Source organism: Lontra canadensis, unplaced genomic scaffold (genome assembly GCF_010015895.1).
Source record: "Lontra canadensis isolate GAN:19392208 unplaced genomic scaffold, GSC_riverotter_1.0 scaffold201, whole genome shotgun sequence".
In the NCBI taxonomy this organism is placed as follows: Eukaryota; Metazoa; Chordata; class Mammalia; order Carnivora; family Mustelidae; genus Lontra; species Lontra canadensis.
The window spans coordinates 855,526-875,041 of record NW_022631195.1 but is presented as its reverse complement, the minus strand read 5'-3'; the positions used below and the strand labels follow the sequence as shown (position 1 = coordinate 875,041).

The window sequence follows — 19,516 nt, the reverse complement described above, 5'->3', positions numbered from 1 at the left end:
TCTCTGCCAGTCTCGTCCGTCCGTCCGTGGGTCTCTACTGAAGGGGTGAGGGGGACTCATGTAAAAATCCCAAACCCAATCCTGACTGAGCACGTGCAGTGCCGTCAGGCCCCGTGTGGCTGTAAGCCTCCAGCAGGCCGTGGCACGGGGCTGTGGCCTCGCTGCTGACCGGGGTCCACGCCTCGCCCCTCGGCCAGCCTTCCTCCTGGGGCCTCTAGGAGACAGTGGGGTCCTTGGCTTTGGGGGGTTCGGAGCCCGTCAGCAGGGAGATGGTGGGGTCATCTGTGTAGTCGTCCCCCTCCGAGAAGTAGGAACCCTCCCCCAGCTCGAAGAGCACGGGCAGGTCGCTGCTCCCCATATCCACGGAGCCGGGGTCCACCAGGAAGAGGGGCTGCGCCGTGTAGTGGACCAGCTGCTTCCCTGGGGGCGGGGCGGGGTCAGGGCAGCGGCCGGAGGGCGTGCGGGCGGCGGGCAGGGTCGGGGGCTCCGCTCACCTGAGTCGGGGCTGCTGTTCTCCGCCTCAAGGGGCCTGGGCGGCTCCTGGGGGGAGAGAAGCTCCTGGATCTGCTGGGACAGGAGGGGTGGAGTGAGGCTCCCTGTCGCCGGTGCCCCCGCCCCCGCGCCGCCCCCGCCGTCCCCGCCCTGCGTACGCACGCTGGCCAGGCTGCTGTCAAGGTCGGGCAGGCTCATGTCTGGCACCGTCACCGAGGGGCTGAACAGCTGCAGGAAAGGGAAGGCGGTCAGGCTGCGCGGGGCGGGGCGGGGCGCGGCCGGGAAGGGCCGGGGCAGCGCTCACGTCCAGCAGCGCGCTCGTGTCCACGCTGAAGCCGTGGCTCGTCAGCACGGTCTGCAGGCTGTCCAGGTTGGAGTCCATGGCGTCCAAGTGCTCGCTGAGCTCGGTCCTGGCCAGAGCGGGCGGGACGGGTCAAGCGTAGCTCCACGCACCCCCAGGCAGATGCCTTCCCGCCGGGGCCCACACACACAAGCCCGGGTGTGTGTGTGGGGGGGCTGCCCTCAGCTGCACCCCCCCCAACCCGGGCCCCCCGTCGCGCCCTCCCCGGTGTGGGCCCAGGGCACGCGTGTGGGAGGGTAGCCGAGGCCGTGCGGGCTGGTCCGGTCGCCGTGGGGCCAGGAAGACCTCCGGCAGCACTGGGAGCTGGGCCAAGATGGCAGGAGGGCCCAGGAGGGGCTCCGTGCTCAGGAAGGCTGGGGGCAGTTTTTCAGGCTTGACAAGGTCTTGCCTTTACATTGGAAGACCACAGGGATGGGGAGAGGGAACCGTGGGCAGGCTATGGAGGGCTGGTCTCTGCCCTGGTGCGTGCTAGGAAGGAGGCGTGGGTCTGGAGGCGGTGGCCAAGAAGGTCCTGGGCCACCTGGTGGACATGTGCTACAGGACGGGTGGCCTGGCTGGTCCTGGGAGGTGTCCACGGGGCCCAGCCCCGCCCTGAGAGGAAGCGGGTCAGCATAGCAGCTGGGACTCTGGCTGCATGGGTGGCAGCTGCCAGGCTGGGAGGCCCAGTTCTGTCAGTCAGTGACCTGGGGCACTGTCTTGGGCCCCAGAGCCTGGGGTGGGTGGGGGACCGCTCCCTGCTGCAGAAGGCCCGGGACACCTGTTCACCAGGCAGGGCCAAGTGCTCATGGCCAGGCCAGGGTCTGGTCCGAGGCTGGGGAGGGGCCTGAGCTCTGGCGGAGCCCTCCTCCCTCCCCAGTGGGGACGGCGCTAACCCTGGCTGGACTCGGCCATGCAGAGAGGAGGGGCAGGGGAAGAGGCGGGCGACCCCAGACATCTGTGGAGCGCGAGCCAAACTGCAAGATACAAAGACAAGAGCCCCCCGATTGCAGGTGGGGGCCAGTGGACTCTGTGCCCCCCGCCCTTGCTCGCCTGGCCTCTGGGGCGAGCCCTCTGCTGGCCAGCAGGACGGGGCAGTGGCCTGTTGCAGAAAAGGGTGATGGCAGCAGCCAGAGCAGCTCAGAGAGCAGGTGGGATAGGCCTGCGAGGCCACACACCCTTGGCTCCTGAGGCAGTGGGGACGTGGGACAAGCAAGCTCTGGGCTCAGGGCCAGATGTGCAGGCGCCTCCCCCAGCGACCCCGTGCCCTCAGCCTGACGACCTCCCTGTACCAGCCCCTCCAGGACGGTCCTGGCTGGAGGCCCGGCTGCGCTTCCAGAGGCGGCAGTGGAGGCGGGTGGGGGTGGCACTCACTTGTCCAGGCAGGCTACGCTGAGGCACTTCTCAGGGGCCGAGGCAGGTGGGGGCGAGGGTGAGGGGTGGCGGGCCCCTGCATCCGTGAGGGGTGTGGCTGGGGCGGCGGGGGCAGGCTCGCTTTCCCGCAGGATGGAGTCAATGAGGGCGGTTGGGGACAGGGGTATCTCCACGACAGAGGACGGGTGTCCAGGACTGGCCTCCTCCACCCGGGGGCTCCGAGGAGGGCTGGGGGGCTCCTCCTTGACACGCACCAGGGGGCTGCCGGGGAGCGGCCTGCGACCGGGGAGCACACGCGTCAGCAGCCGGCTCCGTGGGCGCCCCGTTCCCCCGGACGGCTGGGAGGAGGACGCGGCCCCCACCTCTCGTCTACGCTTCCGCCCGGGGAGGCCAAGGGACTGCTGGGGGCCAGTTCGGTGATGTCGGAGATGATGGGTCCGGAGCTGGCGACGGCATCTGGGGAGTAGAGGCTGGAGCTGCTGTAGGCCGGGGAGGGAGCCTGCCATCGAAGGGAGGCGGCCTATGTGGCAGGAGCCGCAGCAGCGCCCACCCCTGCCCAGGCCAGCCCCGCGGCACCGCGCGCTCACCGAGTAGGGGCCTGGGCCGTGGACGTGCTGCAGGGAGTACTGCCGGCCGTACTTGGGCCCGGAATGTGCCGAGCTGCCGTCATTCAGCATCAGGGGGCTGCGGGGCAGGGCGGGGGGGAGAGGTGGGGTCAAGGGCCTCCCCGGGGCCACAGCCACCGCCACTCGGCCGAGAGGAGACAGGGCGGCCCAGGGCCCGAGCTGAGGAGCAGCAACCCCCACGCCTCACATTTTCCTCTTCACCCCCAGGATCCGGTTCGACTGCACCAGGGAGATGAGGAACTGGATGAGCTGTGTGGGCAGCAGAAGGCACAGTCAGCCCGGCCGGGGACGGGGCCCAGCAGGCGCCCCCAGGCCCGCCGCACACCTTGTTGACGACCTTCTGCTGCTGGGCGTGCTTCTGCCGCAGGCTGGCCACCTCCCGCCACAGGGCCTCGTTCTCGCTGGAACACAACGGGGCGGTCAGATACCCCCGTGCCCCCTCCCGCGCCCTGGGCAGGTGTAGGGTCTGGGGTGCGGCTCCCGCAGGTGGCTTGGAGCCTGGCGGTAACGGCACCGCGGCCCCTCTGTGCTCGGCGACGCCGCTGGGGGAGGACATACAGATGATCCAGGTGGGGGGGGTCCGGTGGAGGGGGCTCCTAAGGAAAGGGCTGGTGGGCTTAGGCAGAACACAGGATCAGGCCCCCTTGCCCCCCCAACCATCTCTGCCCCAACTGAACCTGAGAAGAGGAGGGAAGGCCAGCCCAGCTCTCAGGCTGGAGAGCGGCCTATGGGGGTCATCCTGTGCCTTTGGGGGGCTCAGGGTTGCTCCCCAGGCCTGGAAATGGCTCACAGGTGACTTTAAGGAGTAGAAAGGGCCACCTGGGCACCATTTCCCCAACTGGGCAAACAGGGCTGTGAGCAGGCTATGGCCTGCCCTTCTAATAAGCCAGCCCCCCCCGAGCGTCTCCTTGACACGGAATTGACCCCCTTGGCCTCACCTTGAGAGGCACCCGTGTCCCGGGAGGACAAGTTCACCCGGCCCCCTTCTGCTCACGTCGTATAGCCAGTGGCTTCTGCTGGACCCCAATGTGAGCAAGTCAGAGCTCAGGAGCCTCTTCTGTGATGCTGGAGTCATGAGGCCCTGCCCCCTGAGATGGTCTGAGGCCACACACAGCTAAGCTGATGACAGGCACCCTAGACTGTGGTTCCAGAGGTCCCCAGGGCCCCCAGGTGCATAGGAATAGGCTCCAGCCAGCCTTCTTGGGGGTCCTGGCTGAGGACAGGAGCACAGGACTGGTTATGTGCTGGCCAAACATGCCCTAGGGGTGGGGACCAGCGGGACAGCCAACACCGTGAGAGCTGGCAAGAAACCCCCCACCCCAGCCTATAGGGTGTCCAGGGAGGAGGCAGCGGGAGGAGCCCAGTTCTGCCTGTTGGGGCAGGAAGCCGGTCAGACCCTGTTTCCCGGGGAGTGAGCACAAGTCCAAACCTAATTCTACATCTGGAGGGCAGAAGGCCTGGGCGCCTGTGTCACAAGCTGTGGGAGGCGGGGCTGGTGGGAAGAGGCCAGCTCCCAGGCCTGCCCCTCTCCTGCCTGCTCCTTCCCCCCCTCATCTGGCCACCTCCCCACCCATGTGCCACGGCACAGAACCTACTGCTTCATGGCCAGGAGTTTGGAGTCCATGCTCTCCTGCTTCCCCTTCATGAGCTGCACGTCCGTGAGCAGCTTGGTGACACTGTCCTGGCGAATCTTTATGTCCTCACTCTTCAGCGTGGATACCTGGGTTCCCAAGGGGAAGAGTCACTGGGAGGACCCCCACCCCACTGCTCCCCGGACTGTGCCGAGGCCAAGGGGCTGGTGGTCCGGAGAGGGACCTTTGCTGTGGTGGCTGATGGGGGAATGGGCCAGGGCAGCCCAAGATGCACAAGCAGGGAAGGGAGGGCCCGTCAGGAAAAGGGCTTGGTGGAGCCAGACCAGACCATCAGGCGGCCGCCGAGCTGCCGTGGGCAGTGGACAGGCCTGCAGGACAGCGAGGGGACGCGGCATCCCCGTCCCCTGGAGGAAGATCTGCGGAGGCCGAGAGAGGGAGGACGGCTACTCACACTGGTCACTTTCCTCTTGATGTTCTCCAGGAGCTGCTCCTGGCCGCGCAGGAAGCACGGGTGCTGGAACTCAGTGTCGTCCCTCTCCGGCTTGACCAAGCCACCCTGCTCGATGTGGACCACCTTCCGGAAGCCGTCTGCACATGACGGGGTGGGGGCCGCTCTGCCTCAGGGCTGGGGACCAGACCCCCAACGACAGCCCGGCCCCTGCCCTGCTGAGGGTCATCGGGAGTGTCCCAGAGAGGGCTCTGCCTGGCGCAGCTCTGGTCCCACACTGCCTGCAGCCACCGGGTGGTCTGGGTCTAAGGGAGACCCCACACCCCCAGGCAACACGCCCTCCCCACCACGTGGCTTCACACTCTTCCCTGAGGACTCTGGGTTCAGGCCCGCAGGACGCCGGCCGCTCAGAGCCACGGTGCGGGCGCCCCCCTTCCCCGGCCACGAGCCGGGGGCGCGGGTACTCACACATGTTGAGCTGGCGCACGAAGCTGGCCATGTTGTTGTGCTTGAAGTACTTGGGCAGCACCTCCTTGGCGAACTGGCCCTGGTCAAACACGTGGAAGCTGTTCCCGCTCTGCTGGGAGACATGCCGCTGAGTCACGCAGGAGGCTCGCTCCCAACAGCTGGGCCGCCTGTCAGCAGGACGAGCCTGGTCCTCTGCCCTGCACGGCCACAGCGTGGAGGGACCCCATCACGGACCCCATCACAAACCCCGCCCCAGGCCTCCAGAGATTCCCCAAACACAGAGCACTCCACACCCAGTCTCTAGGGAGCCTGTTTTCGCTTTCATCAGCGAACTTCCCCACGAGCAGCTCAGAGCCCAGACGGAGGCGGCCAAGAGAAGGGGAGGCTGACCTGAGTCACTCGGGAGGGAAACACAGAGTTGTGTTCAGAACCGCAAGTCCATTCCTCTACGGGCGTCCGAGACCCCAGCAGAGTCGCTACGCTTCGTGCCCTCCAACCCCTTTCAGACCTAAACCCAGGAGCTACCAGGAGGTTCAGGGCCCTGGAGCAGCGGTGGAGTGGTGAGGGGAGGGGAGCCCGGCCGGGGAGGGGTGTGAGCTCACGAGAAACCCTGAGCGCAGCTTCCCCGGCAGAGAGGGTGCCAGAGGAGCTCCCGAAAACAGAGAGGACCCCCGGGTGCCCAACGGGAGCGGGAGGCCGGCCCGGCCACAGGCGCGGGCACATGAAAAGCAGCTCAGATGTAAGCCCATGAGGGGAGGAGAAGGCAGAGGGAGGCCCTCGGAAAACTCTTCTCCTCCAAAGTGGCCGAAGGAAAATTGGCCAAAATGTCAGAGTGCACTTTTCCAGACCTCTGAAAGTCAGTCGAAGGGTTCTGGCACCATGAGGGAGCATTTATTCAAGAACAGTGGTTCACTCCCAGGAGGGTCGGAGAGGCCGCCCTACTCCCACTTGCCCTCCTGCAGCCGGGAAGTCCTGCGGCTGAGATCCCCGAACCCCAGCACCCTGACAGCCACTGCTGGGGGGTGTTGCTGGGGCTCCTTCAAGCCCCACTCCCAGAGGATTCTTATTTTACTGATCTGACAGTTACCTGGGCGGTTCCACTTGCAAAGCTGTCTTTGCTTGACTTGACCCCAAACTCTGCCAATATAAAAAGCCTTTTCCCTAGGGATGCTTGTTAATAACACCGAGAGTATTTTAAAACTTTGTGACTAAGTCAGAGGATAACAGTTAAGGCAAAAAACAAGCTAACCAGAAAGCGTAAAAGAGCGAGCTGGATGGGGCACCTGGGTGGCTCAGTGGGTTAAGCCTCTGCCTTTGACTCAGGTCATGACCTCAGGGTCCTGGGATCGAGCCCCACATCAGGCTCTCTGCTCAGCGGGGAGCCTGCTTCCCCCTCTCTCTGCCTGCCTCTCTGCCTGCTTGCGATTTCTCTCTGTCAAATAAATAAATAAATAAAATCTTAAAAAAAAAAAAAAAGAAAGAGCTGGAGAATGAGATACTTCTGAAAATCTCCAAAATATTCCTGGAAACCCAGAAGTCACATGCATGTGCAGGGCCGTGTGGAGAACCAGGGTAAGACCTAAAAACACCCTAAGCTTGCGCCCCAGGCTAAGCTCAAGGGTCCCCATCAGCAGGCGTACCCCAGTACATACACAGAACCCCCCAAAGAATGGGGCAGTTATGGGTTCCAGGCATTAAAGGAAATTTCTACTCCCTTCGCTACAATGCTAACCAAGGAAAGACTTCAGTGGTCACAAACAACAAAGACCGTACACCGCCCAGAACTAGTTCAGAAAACTCACAAGACAAATGACTACCGACAACTACAAGTAACGGTACCAGCCCTGGAGAGGGGAAGCTGATGTTCAGAGCCGAACACACATGGCGTTACGTGAACCGAAAGTCCTGTTTCCAACAACAACAACAACAACCTGCAAAGAAACGAGGCCCGACCTACACACTGGGAAAAAAGCGATCAGCTAAAACCATCCCCGAGGGGGCTTAGAAGTTGGATTTATTACACAAAGACTTTAAATCAGCATTTCAGACATGTTCAAAGGCTAAAGTGAAACTGCGTCTAAAGAAATAAAGGAAAGCATGAGAATATCTCATCAAACAAAGAACATCAATAAAAATTGGGGCACCTGGGTGGCTCAGTGGGTTAGGCCTCTGCCTTCGGCTCAGGTCATGGTCTCAGGGTCCTGGGATCGAGCCCCGTGTCGGGCTCTCTGCTCAGGGGGTAGCCTGCTTCCCCTCCTCTCTCTGCCTGCCTCTCTGCCTACTTGTGATCTCTCTCTGTCAGGTAAATAAATAAAATCTTTAAAAATAAATAAATAAATAAAAATCATAAATATAAAGCAAATCAATTTCTGACTGAGAGAGTGTAATAACTCAGGCCTAAAGCTTACTAGAGTGGCTTGAGAGTAGATCTGAGCACAGACAAGGAGTCAGCACACATGAGGACAGGCTCACTGAGATTATCCAGTCAAAGAGAAAGAGAAGACAGTGAAGAAAAACGGACAGTGTCAGAGACTGTGGGGTATTAGCAAACACCAGCGCATGCATCATGGGGTCCCAGCAGGAGAGGAGAGTACAGAAGGAAGAAGGGCTGAAAACTTCTCAAATTTGAGGAAAACCGCCCAGGAATCTAAAGAAACCCCAAGCAGGGTGAACTCAGAGAGGACCAGTCCAGAAGCCTCGTCATCAAACTGCGGGACAGAAAGACCCAGAGAGGCCTCTGGAAGCCACAAGGGAGAACAGACTTCATGCGCAAGGGAGCCTTGAGAAGATTAATAGCTGATTTCTCATCGAAAGCCATGGAGGCCAGAGGCAGTGGGATGACAGTTAAAGGGGCTGAAAGAAAAAAACCCGTGAATCAAGAATTTTATATCCAGCAAAACCACCCTTTGAAAAGGAAGGAAAAATTTCTCCTTCTGGGATGTTAAGTGTGAGGAGATCTACTGAACCACTCCCAAGTGAAACAAAGGTTACTTAAATCTTTTTATTTTATTTTATTTTTTTATTTAGTTGACAGACAGAGATCACAAGCAGGCAGAGAGGCAGGCAGAGAGAGGAGGGGAAGCAGGCTCCCCGCTGAGCAGAGAGCCCCGTTTGGGGCTTGATCCCAGGTCCCTGGGATCATGACCTGAGCCGAAGGCAGAGGCTTTAACCCACTGAGCCACCCAGGTGCCCCTAAATCTTTTAAAGTCTGGAAATTGTCCTAAAAGCATACAGCAAATGAAAACATTCATTCCAGAAACCCTACTAAGACTATGTAGGAACAGTGAGCTTGTAACACCTGAGCCGCAAGCCACTCCCTCCTGACTCCAGTTCACCTTGACTGATGCCACACCCTGGGAGGGCATGGCTGGGAAGCTGGCAGTCCCTCTACCCCGTTTCCAGTCAAGGTTTACTGTATTTCACTGAGAGAGGAAGGCCACCAGCATTTCTCATCCTGTCTAGGTAAGGAGGCTAAATTCCTGGTGACTGCAACCAAGAGTTTGGGGAGGGGTCTTCTCCACTTTGCCCCCATCCACATAATGCAGGCTGTACCCCAGGCACGGCAGGTTGAGCATATGGAACCCGACAGCCCTACCTCCAGCCAGCATGGGGGGCACGGCATCCGTGCTGGGGGAGGCCGCTGCCCTGCCCAGTGCCCGAGCACAGGCTCACAAGACCCCAGGAGAGAGGCAGTCCAAAGGAAAGAGCTCTGAAGGTTTCCCCCAGCAAACTCACTTTATGTGAAACAAAGTGTAGAAAGCTCAAGCCTAAGGCTGCTCTTGAGAACAGCATAGCTCTACGAGTCACAAGCTCGAGGGGCACCTGGGAGACTCGGTTGAGCATCTGGCTGACTCTTGATTTCAGCTCAGATCATGACTGTAGGGTTGTTAGATCAAGCCCCATGTCAGGCTCCCTGCTCAGCAGGGTGTCTGCTGGAGGGTCTCCCTCTCCCTCCATCCCTCCCTAAATCTCGCACACATGCTCCCTCATTCTTGCAGATAAATAAATCTTCAAACAACAAGCAAACAAATAAAAAACAAAGGAAGAGAAACAAACCCAACCACAGCCAGCTTGTTCCCACAGGCTAAGAGCCCTCGCAGGTCTGAGCAAACCTCAGACAGACCTGAAAGGCTGCCCTGCGAGAATGTAATTGGATCAGACTGTTGGGACAGTCTGTGCCCTGCGGTACCGTCAGAACCAACGGCACAATCAGGCGGGAAGCACGGAGCCTACAGTCTGGGTGTACTACTACCCCTGACACAGTGAACCCACACAGAGACCAGAGAAGAAACAGACCTCACTAACCTACAGGCCCGCAAACCCCAAAAACAAGCACCGGAGCGGTGGGGGTGGGCGTCCAGGAGTACTGCACGGCCCAAAATGTGCTTTACCAATGAAATGAGACCTGTAAATAGTGACATATGACCCCTGCACAAGGGAGAAGAGAGAAGCGGTAACAGAAACAGCCTGTGAGAGACAAGACATCAGATTTAACCAAGACTTCAAACAACACGTTGTAAGTATGTTTAGAGAATTAAAGAAAATCATAAAGTCGAGGAAGATGAGGCGACTGTGCCTCGCCAAAGGGTGAGGAAGAGTAAAGAGACTGGAAGCATAGAGCAAAGGCAGACAGAAATTCCCAAGTTCAGCAGCACAACCACCAAGATGAGACACTTACCAGAAGGGCTCAACAGTGCACGGGAACTGGCAGGACAAAGAATGAGTGGATTTGACAGTGGACTGAGAGACTATGAAAGCAGCACAACAGAGAGAACACAGTAAAGAGAACTGAAGGGAGCCTCAGAAACACTTGGGGCCCCTTCAGCTGCACCAACATATGTGTAAATGGAGCACCATGAGGAGAAAGGGCTGGAACAAGGATTCAGAGAAATAAGGCCTGAAAACCCCAAATGCGCTTTTAAAAAAGTCCCATGAACATGGTATGCCATCCCATTTACTTAGATCAACTTGGTTTCTTTTGTAAGTGCTATTATTATTCTCAAGTCTTGACGTACCGATCCCTGCATGTTTTACCAGACTTCTCTTTAAGCACTCTTCCCTCCCCTGAACAGTTGTAAACGAAGTTTAAAAAAAACCAACTTCCTGTCATTCATTAGAAATGCAATTGATGGGGCGCCTGGGTGGCTCAGTGGGTTGAGTGTCTGCCTTCGGCTCAGGTCATGATTCCAGGGTCCTGGGATAAAGCCCCACATCAGGCTCCCTGCTCAGTGGGGAGGCTGCTTCTCCCTCTACTCCTCCCCCCTCCTTATGCATATGATATCTTTCTCTCTCAAATAAAAATCTTGAAAAAAAAAAAGAATTTATTTTTGTGTGTTGACCTTGTATCTAGTGATGTTGCAAAACTCACTGTTTAGTTTGAAGAGTATTTTTTTTTTTAATTTTTGGGAAAAAAAATAATTTTTAGATTTTATTTGACAGAGAGGCAGCCAGAGAGGGAACACAAGCAGGGGGATTGGGAGAGGGAGAAGCAGGCTCCCTGCTGAGCAGGGGACTCGATTCGGGGCTCGATCCCAGGACACTGAGATCATGACCTCAGCTGAAGGCAGAGGCTTAACTCATGAACCACCCAGGCGCCTCCTGTCTAACTTTTTAAAAGTTTATTTATGTAATCTTTACACCCAACGTGGGGCTTGTACCAGGGTTGTTCTTTGTGACCACCAGGGTTCAACAGGTGTGACGGTATAGGAGAACAGGTTACAGAAGTCACCTGGGGCTCTTGCTGTCTTGGATCCCTTTCTCTGAGAGAAGCAGGCCGACCTGCTGTAGCAGCCCTAAGGAGAAGCTCATGTGGTGAGGAATGAAAGTCTCCTGCCAAAAGCTACTTGTCACAAAACACCTGAGTGAACCTGGTGGCGGGTCGCTCTTCCCCAATTGAGTCCTGAAACGACCGCAACCTGGACGAGGGGCCGTGAGTTAGTCAGTCTGTGACTCTCAGAAGACTGTGAAATGCTTCTTGTTTTGGTTTCACAGCAATAAGCAATACAACCACTAAATATTTGTGCATGTGTTTTAAAGATTTATTTATTTATTTAAGCGTGGGGGGGGGGGGCCGCACAATGAGAAGGAGACTCCCAAGCGATGCGGGGCTCGATCTCATGACCCGGAGATCGTGGCCTGAACTGGGATCAAGAGTCAGACACTTAACCACTCACGCGCCTCTCTGTGTCTTTTTTTTGAGGCTACTGCAAATACCTCCGTTTTCAACAGTTCATTGCTAGTGTGCAGAACTAGAATCGGTTTTTGTATACTAACCCCAAACCCCGTGGCCTCACTAAACTCATTTATTAGTTCTAGCAACTTTTTTTGGTAGAGGTCTTGGGACTTTCTAAGTCAATGATGGTGTTTTCTATAAATGGAGACAGTGTGACGTCTCACCTTCCAATTTTTTGGTCTTTTATTTCCTCATTTGCCATATCGCCCGACCAGCGGATTACACACACTGTTAAAGAAGAGCGGTAGGAACGGACTTCCCAGCCTTCTTGTCCAGTGTTGGGGGAAGTGCCCGCTCTGTCACCTTTAAGTACAACGCCACATGTAGGTTTTTGCAGGTGTTTCTGTGGGCTGAGGAACTGCCCTCACGAGTCCGCTGAGCGGTCGTCGTGAAGTGCGGGTTAAGTCTGTCCAGCGTTTCTCCTTACGCTGTCAAGATGGTCGTGTGGTCTTTCTTCCCTCCCCACTGATGCCCTTACACTGTGTTCCGAAAGCTGACCAGACTCCCATCTACGGAGCTGCCCTCTGGCCTCAAGCCTCAGAGTTGCTGAGAAGTCAGAATCGTTCCATGTCCCTCTGTGCAATTCTCTTTCTTTTTTCTGGCTTTTTTTTTTTTTTAAGATTTTATTTATTTGACAGACAGAGATCACAAGTAGGCAGAGAAGTTAGGAGGCGAGGGAGAGGAGGGCGGCGGGGAAGCAGGCTCCCTGCTGAGCAGAGAGCCCAAGGCAGGGCTTAATCCCAGGACCCTGGGATCATGACCTGAGCCGAAGGCAGAGGCTTTAACCCACTGAGCCATCCAGGTGCCCCTTTTTGGCTGCTTTTAAGATTTTCTCTTTATCACCTGTTTTTAGCAACTTGACAGTGATATGACCTGGTATACTTTTTTGGGCTTACCCTTCCTGGAGTTCTTGGAAGTCTTGGAACTACAGGTTCACAGCTTTCCAAAAATCTGCATGGTTATGTCTAAGCATTCCCTCCCCCTTTATATTGGAAATCCGCTTCTGTGTCATCAGGCTGTGTGATGTCCCCACGAGGCTCTGTTCAGCGTCTGCCGTCTCGTCTTCTCTGGACAGCGCTGCGAGCAGTTTCTCTGGTCAGTCTAGTTCAGTGATCTTTCCTTCTGTGGTAGCTGAGCTGCGGCTGACCCCAGCACCGACTTACACAAATCAGCTTGGGAATTGAGAGTGACTTCAGACCTGCGGTAGCACTGGGGAGGGCTCTCATACCTGCGCACCACTGACGTTGTGCACCTGTCGCAGGTAAACAATCTGCATCCAGGTTTCCCCTGCTATCTGAAAGCAGAGTTCCTATGGAATCTTTTGTAAGCTGAAATTTGTAAAGCAAACAATTACCGTTACTGAATATGGGAAATTCTACGGTTCTCCCACACCACAGAATAATCTCTCAGTTAGCTGAAACAGGCACGGACGCAGGTCTCTTTTGAAAGCAGGATGGCTTCTGAACTTCCAAAAAAGGGACATGCCTGGGCCTTATTGACTAAAGTCCCTATTTTATTCAGAATATTCTCACAATCGCTTTAATGACTTCGTTGGCTCGCTTCCATCATCCTGGGAACACTGCTACGACTCTCCCCTTCTCTGTCACAGAACACTCTCCACCTGGCTCATCTGTCCGTTCTGGTAGGGCCCCCGACACAAAGGTCTTATGTCATGTCTGGGTTTTGCGGTTTTCCTCCTGAGAGTGTCTGTGTGGCTCAGTCTGATCCTTGCATGGCTTGTCTTTAAACTCGGTCACGCCGCATTTGGGGCAAATTTTCTTAATTCAGCCCTAGTCCCAAGCTCTGGCTCTTTCTGTCTCTGCTGAGTGCTCTGCAAGTTGAGTGTGATTCTTCCGCTCCGGCTGGGAGAACTCAGGTTAACTCACGGCCCTCTGTGAGCTCTCCTCAGTAGCTGTTCCTTTTCCAGAAAGTTCTCAGGCTCGCTTCACAGGCCTCACTGTATGGGCAGGTGGAACCAGTCTTCTGTCGAAGGCCCAGAGGGGCTCCCGTCCCTGGTACCGCCCCTTGTAAACTCTAGCTGCGTCAGCTTTTCCAAAGTCTGGGCTCTTAGTCTGAAAACTGCCTCTGGACATAAAGTCTGGGCACCTGTGTGGCTTACCTGTGCCTCCTGTTTTCAATCCTGAACACTGTTCAAGGGTGAAGCCCACACTGAGTGTGTCCTATAAGCCCTACTTAAGGGCCATCAGGGGTTTCAAAGGTTTCCTGGTGAATCCATCACAGGGCATGCCATTCCATGTCCCTGCCTCATGGTTCAAGCCCCTCCTCCTCTGCTGGCCCTGAGGAAGTCCTGGAGGTGGTCTTAGCTTTTCCCTGGACATAATCAAAGCCTGTGATCAGAAATGCAAAGAAGCAGGAAGAAGTGAGTGCCCGGCGGCCGAGCCCCGCCCTAATCTGGAGACGCACTTCTCTTTCCTTCTTTCCTTCCTTCTTTTTTCTTTCTTTTTAAAGTATACTCTACGCCCAGCATAGGGCTCGAACCCACAGCCTCCAGGCCCAGAGCTGCGTGCCCGACCCTGAGCCAGCTGTCCCGGGATGCACTTCTTCGCAGCTACCGAGTCTGGAGCCTCCGGCCTTTTTTTTTTTCTTTTAAAGATTTTATTTATTTATTTGACAGACAGAGATCACAAGTAGGCAGAGCAGCAGGCAGAGAGAGAGGAGGAAGCAGGCTCTCCACGGAGCAGAGAGCCCGATGCGGGGCTCGATCCCAGGACCCTGAGATCATGACCTGAGCCGGAGGCAGAGGCTTAACCCACTGAGCCCCCAGGCGCCCCATCTGGCCTGACTTTTGACGCCACCTGGACCAACCTAAAATGAGTCCAAAATTCTGCAGGCAGGTAGGTGTTTTACGGAGATGGTTTCTGTCTTTGAGTATTTTCTCAAAGGGCCCCACCACCCCAGAGGGTTAGTAACCACCGAATTCCATGAAGGGGACCAGCAGTACTCTGCCCAGAACACTTCGGTCCCCCCATGTCAATCCGAGGACTAGTCAGGCATGAGGCGCTCTACTCTAGTCTCCTGACTGTGGCCGGCAGACCACACCGTGGGGCTCGCAACGCGGGCATTAGGAGCAGGGCGTGTGTGGCCACAAAAGCAGAGAAATCCAGGCCGCAGAGCGAGAGGACAGGATGTGTGAGCCTGGTCAAGGAAGGGAGCCTCACTCATCCTCCTCTCCCATCCTGGTTCTGTCCTTATCTGCGTCTGAGGCCGTCTGCACCATCATGTCCTGTTCTCCTTTCTGCTCAAGCTAGCTGTCGCGAGTTCCCGTGACACAGGCACCGACACAGCCCTCATCTCTGGCCGCGGGCACCCTGCGCTCGGACCTCCAGGCCGGGGAGCCGAAGCAGGCTGGTGACTCTGCTCACTCTGTGGCCTTGTGGGTCAGGATGGGAGGGGTCTGTGGTGGCCGCTGCCATCCTGCCAGGACTGGGAAGCATGTGAGGGCTGGCCTTCCTCCCTTCCGCACCTGTGAAGACAGCCCCCACCCCAGCGGGGAGGGGGCCTTGCAACCAGAGCTGCAGGCTCCAGGGCCTACGGACTGTGAGGTCTCTGGCCTAGCCCCACACCATACACAGTGGAAGCTCTTTGCACATTCTGGAGTGGGTCCATCCCACTGCCCCCTTCCAGGTCCTTGAATAAAGAATTATGAGCACACACACGGGTCCTGTGGAGTCAGGTGTGCACAGCTAGGCTCTGGCCTCTCCGAGGAGGCCACCACGGCCCAGACCTCCAGCCCCCTTCCTGGACCCATGTCCCCGGGGTCCACCTCACCCCCTGGTGGGTGGCGGAAAGAAACAGATGCGGGAGGCCACAGCGTAGAGTCTGTCATTTATAGGTCTCTACCATCCTCGTCCATCCGTCCGTCCGTCTGTGTGTATCTCTACTGAAGGGGTGAGGGGGACTCATGTAAAAATCCCAAATCCAATCCTGACCAACCACGTGCAGTGCTGGTCAGTCCCCGTGTGGCTGGGGTCTAACTGAGAAAACAGGTGGGGGTAAGTAGCGTCTTGACCCTGTGGGCGTGGGTGGGGCTCCCCTGCTGCCCCCAGGAAATCTGGAGTCCCTGGTAAAGGCAGACAGGGAAACAGCTGCTCGTCATCAGAAAGATGGTAGACTGGGACACCTGGGTGGCTCAGTGGGTTAGGCCTCTGCCTTTGGCTCAGGTCATGATTCCAGAGTCCTGGGATCAAGCTCCGCATCGGGCTCTCTGCTCATTGTGAAGCCTACTTACCCCTCTCTCTCTCTGCCTGCCTCTCTGCCTACTTGTGCTGTCTGTCAAATAAATAAATAAAATCTTAAAAAAAAAAAAAAAAGATGGTGGATTCAGGTCTGGCTTAACCAATCTCCAGCCTTCTCTGTTCAGTTTCCCGATGTCTTTGAGACGCAGTTTTCTTTTCTTTCTTTTTTCTAAAGATTTTATTCAGCCACTCATGATAGGAGGGAGAAGAAGGCTCCCCACTGAGCAGGGAGCCCAATGTGGGACTCGATCCCCGGACCCCGGGACACAACCTGAGCCGAAACCAGAGGCTTAACGGACCGAGCCATCCGGGGGCCCGAGACTCAGTTTTCCTATCTGCAGAATGGCCACCTGTCACCTCCTTGCACGGCCCTGGATGGAGAAGTGACACACAAGAAGGCGCAGCCTCCTGCTGCAGGCGAGGTCTGAAAGAGCACAGCTGGGCTACCGTTCGGCTGAGGCAACTGCGTGCTTCCAGGAGGCCCTGCAGCGCGCTGCCCAGCCTGCCACTGGGGAGTGGTGACCTGCGGTGCTCCTTCAAAATTTTGGCTCAGATGACAGAGCCCTAAGGGCAGGATCCAGAGGGCCTGATGGGTCCTGCCAGCTGTCTGAGACCGAGCTCAGCAGGCTGGGGGGAGGGGCAGGGGCTCACCTGGCTCTCCGTGTCGGGGAAGAGGAGTGTCCCTGCCTGTCGTGGGAGCTCTGGAAATGGTCCATAGCCAGCTCTGAGTGTACAGGTGTGACCAGGGCAATTCAAGCGGTTTCTCGGGTATCTGATGAGCTAACTGCAGGAAGTGCCGTGCCCCCAACTCCCCACCCTGAGACCCAGCCCCTCCAGAGTGACCTCTGACCACTGGCAAGCACAAGGGCTACCTGGGACGGGCCCTGGCCTTGGTGCCCTCCAGCTCCTCGGTGTCTGCTTAGTTGCACTCCAGCTCCCAAAGAAAACGGAACTGCACTGATCAGGCTGGGCGAGGGTGGGGCCAGAAAGGCACCAAAGCCCCAAATTTAAGAAGCCCCCTCCCTCCAGCCGCCTGGCCTCCAAGAGGCTCTAAAAATAAGTGCATCCTTAAACTCTGCCATCAGGCATCTCCCAGGCTCATCTGGCCCTGATCCCTAAGCCAGAAAGGCCTGATTCATGGACAGGCCCAGTGGGCGTGGGAGGCACAGGCTGTAGGTCAGGGGAGCTGTGGCACACCCTTAGGCTGTGCTCATGGTGGCCAAGTTCCCTCCTGGCGGCAACAGGAGCCGCAGGGGTCCTACAGGACTGTCTGGGGGGCAGCTGCATCTCTAAAGAGCCTTGCTCATTCAGCTGAGATGCCGTGCCCAGCGCATCTTCGACGGTGAGGGTCTGAGGGTCAGTAAGCCAACACAACTCTCTGGGGCAGCGACCTGTGGTCTGTCCCTCAGGCTGGGCAGGGGAAGTTCAACAGCCTCGGGAGCAGGAGACGGTCCCACTGGCCGGAGGGTTTCTGGGGCTGGACCCCTGCCCCACCTTACTCAGCCTTGAGAATCAGCCACCATACCTCTGACTGCCCCTCATCCCCTAGATCAGACATAGTGTTGCTCTTGGTAGAACTGTGAGAAAACTTCCAACACAAAGGGGAAGACACCAAAAGCAAGCACTCAGAGCTTTCTAAGGCCTCGGAGAGCCAGACTCTAGGCCACAAGTCTGCAGAAGACCCGGTTTGGACTTTTTTGGTAGAGGCCACAGGTACAGAACCATCTCCCACCTCTGAGCCAGGCAGCTCTCCGGGCCCGTGCCCGGCCTGGGAAGAGCTTCCTTCCACTACTGAGCTACTGTGTGGTTTCTGTGTTCACTGTTAGTCCCAGCCCCTACCACTATGTCCTGCTTGACCCGCATATAGACCGGGAAGGGTCAAATACTCATGCTCCAGCCAGCCAGTTCCCCATCCCCCTCTCTCCCCTGAATCCGATTCCCTCTCACCTTCCCACCCACCGCCCCACACCAACAGGGTTCACGGGCAGCCACTGTAAGTGAAAGCTGTCACAGGTCTGACTGTTCCTGTTCAAAGGCCTTGCCCAGAACACAGGCTGCGGGTCCTGGAGAGTAACCTGGTGCCACGTCACCCACATGCCTCACAGTCTGTCAGCAGCAAAAGCAAGCAGATTAAGGGGCACCCTAGCAGGTGGGATGATCACCCTAGCAGAATTAGGTTTGGAATATCCCAGAGCATCTCTGATCCCCCTCCCTGATTAGGGTTAAGAGTGTTTCCTGGAAATTAGGGGAAGGAAAAAAAGGAAGAAGGAAGGTAAAGGAAGACAGAAATGTGGGGTCACTTCCTTCGGTTAGGAAACTCTGAGGTCTGGAAAGTGGGGATGGCGGTAACTCCGCAGCGTGTGGGAAAGCACGCTCCTCCTCCTCAGGGTCCTGGCTCGTCATCACAGAAGCAGGGAGTGCCCACACATGCAAGTCACTGAGACCAACACAAAGGGTCCCTACTCAGAACGCTGGTGATACCTAGTCTCTTTATTTCCAGTCTTCAGGCAGAGCAGGGCTTGGGCAAACAGACAACCCAGGAGTTAGCTTCAGCCTAAACATTTCTTCATTCCTAATGGCTTAAGAGCATGAAAGGGAAGTGCTTAGCAGAGTCTGAGAAAGCCAGCGTTCCAGCCCTCCAGAGGTCAAACACATTTGAGGCACCCACAGGCTCTGCATGACCAGGGTGGCCTTTCTTCAGGTCACGCGTTTGCCAGCCCTGGGGTGTGGCTCTGGCCTTCCCCAGACAGGACACCACAGGATGGGGAACAGCAGAGTCCGATATTCGACTCCAAACACTCCCTGATTTACCTCGGCAAAACCGGAGCTGTCCGGTCTTGCAGGGTCAAACCTTGTAAACAAGCCCGCTGCCAGGCAACTGAAGACGGGGACTTCATTAAGACGCCCTGTGAGGCACGAAAAACAAAGCCGCTCCAGGGACACCCAACTTTAGCATGTCTGGGCAGGGGTTCGAGACCAACTTGAACTTTATGACGTTTTACTTTCTGTTTTCCTTCCTTTCGCCTCTGCACTGGAGCAACGCCCTCCAATTCACGCGCCACGTCCTAATTTTCTCCTAATAGCTGCCGCCACACCACCCTGGTAACTCATTTGGGAAGATAGAGAGGGTCAGCTGGGTACAATGATCGCCAGCGAGACCCGGTACTGCTCCAAGGAACGACTCACTTCCGCGATTGTCCAACAGTTAGCGAAAGACTAACTGGGGAGGAAGGAGAGGCCCTTCCTCCACAGCCCGGGGACACTCGGCGTGGCAGGAGCCGACAGGAGCGAGCTCCGCACGCTCTTCCGGCGAACCCCGGCCCTGAGTCCCGCCTCCACATCCCACTCCTCCCGTGGACTGGCCCCGGCCCCTCACCGGGCTCCAGCAGATAAGCGCGTCGGTGTCCGGGTCGCTCACGAGGGTCCACAGCTTGGTCAGGAAGGCCGGGACGTTGCTGGGCCCCGCCGCGCCGGGGCCCACGGGCAGATCCATACCGGGCTACGCGGGGAGAAGCGGAGATGATGACCGCGAAAGGGGGCCGAGGGCCGGGCTAGTGCCGCCGACGCGCCTGCCGCCGGGGTAGCGCCACCGCCGCCGCCCGCTGCGCACACACAGCCCCGCGGCCTAGCATGGCCGCAGCCATCTTGTGACGGGCGCGCTACCGCCGGCGCCGCCCGCCCGCGTCGGCCC

General features: G+C 57.4%; 1 protein-coding gene across 5 annotated transcripts; it reads right to left on the bottom strand.

Annotated features, from left to right (window-relative positions):
* Positions 1 to 137: 137 nt before the first annotated feature.
* HSF1 (heat shock transcription factor 1) lies at positions 138 to 19,502 on the bottom strand. Of its 5 annotated transcripts, none has more exons than XM_032848281.1 (14): positions 19,202 to 19,502; positions 5,338 to 5,449; positions 4,873 to 5,009; positions 4,425 to 4,549; positions 3,155 to 3,230; positions 3,017 to 3,078; positions 2,791 to 2,887; positions 2,566 to 2,702; positions 2,204 to 2,479; positions 1,726 to 1,806; positions 797 to 902; positions 655 to 720; positions 495 to 564; positions 138 to 420 (listed from the first exon to the last, which is right to left on the bottom strand). In XM_032848281.1, the coding sequence occupies exons 1-14, from the start codon at positions 19,316 to 19,318 to the stop codon at positions 215 to 217; spliced, it is 1,668 nt and encodes a 555-aa protein (XP_032704172.1). In that variant the 5' UTR covers positions 19,319 to 19,502; the 3' UTR covers positions 138 to 214. The 5 variants fall into 5 exon arrangements, with proteins under 5 accessions (XP_032704172.1, XP_032704175.1, XP_032704176.1 ...); XM_032848284.1 differs by having other exon boundaries at positions 5,338 to 5,446; positions 19,202 to 19,501; XM_032848285.1 differs by lacking the exon at positions 655 to 720.
* Positions 19,503 to 19,516: the final 14 nt, after the last annotated feature.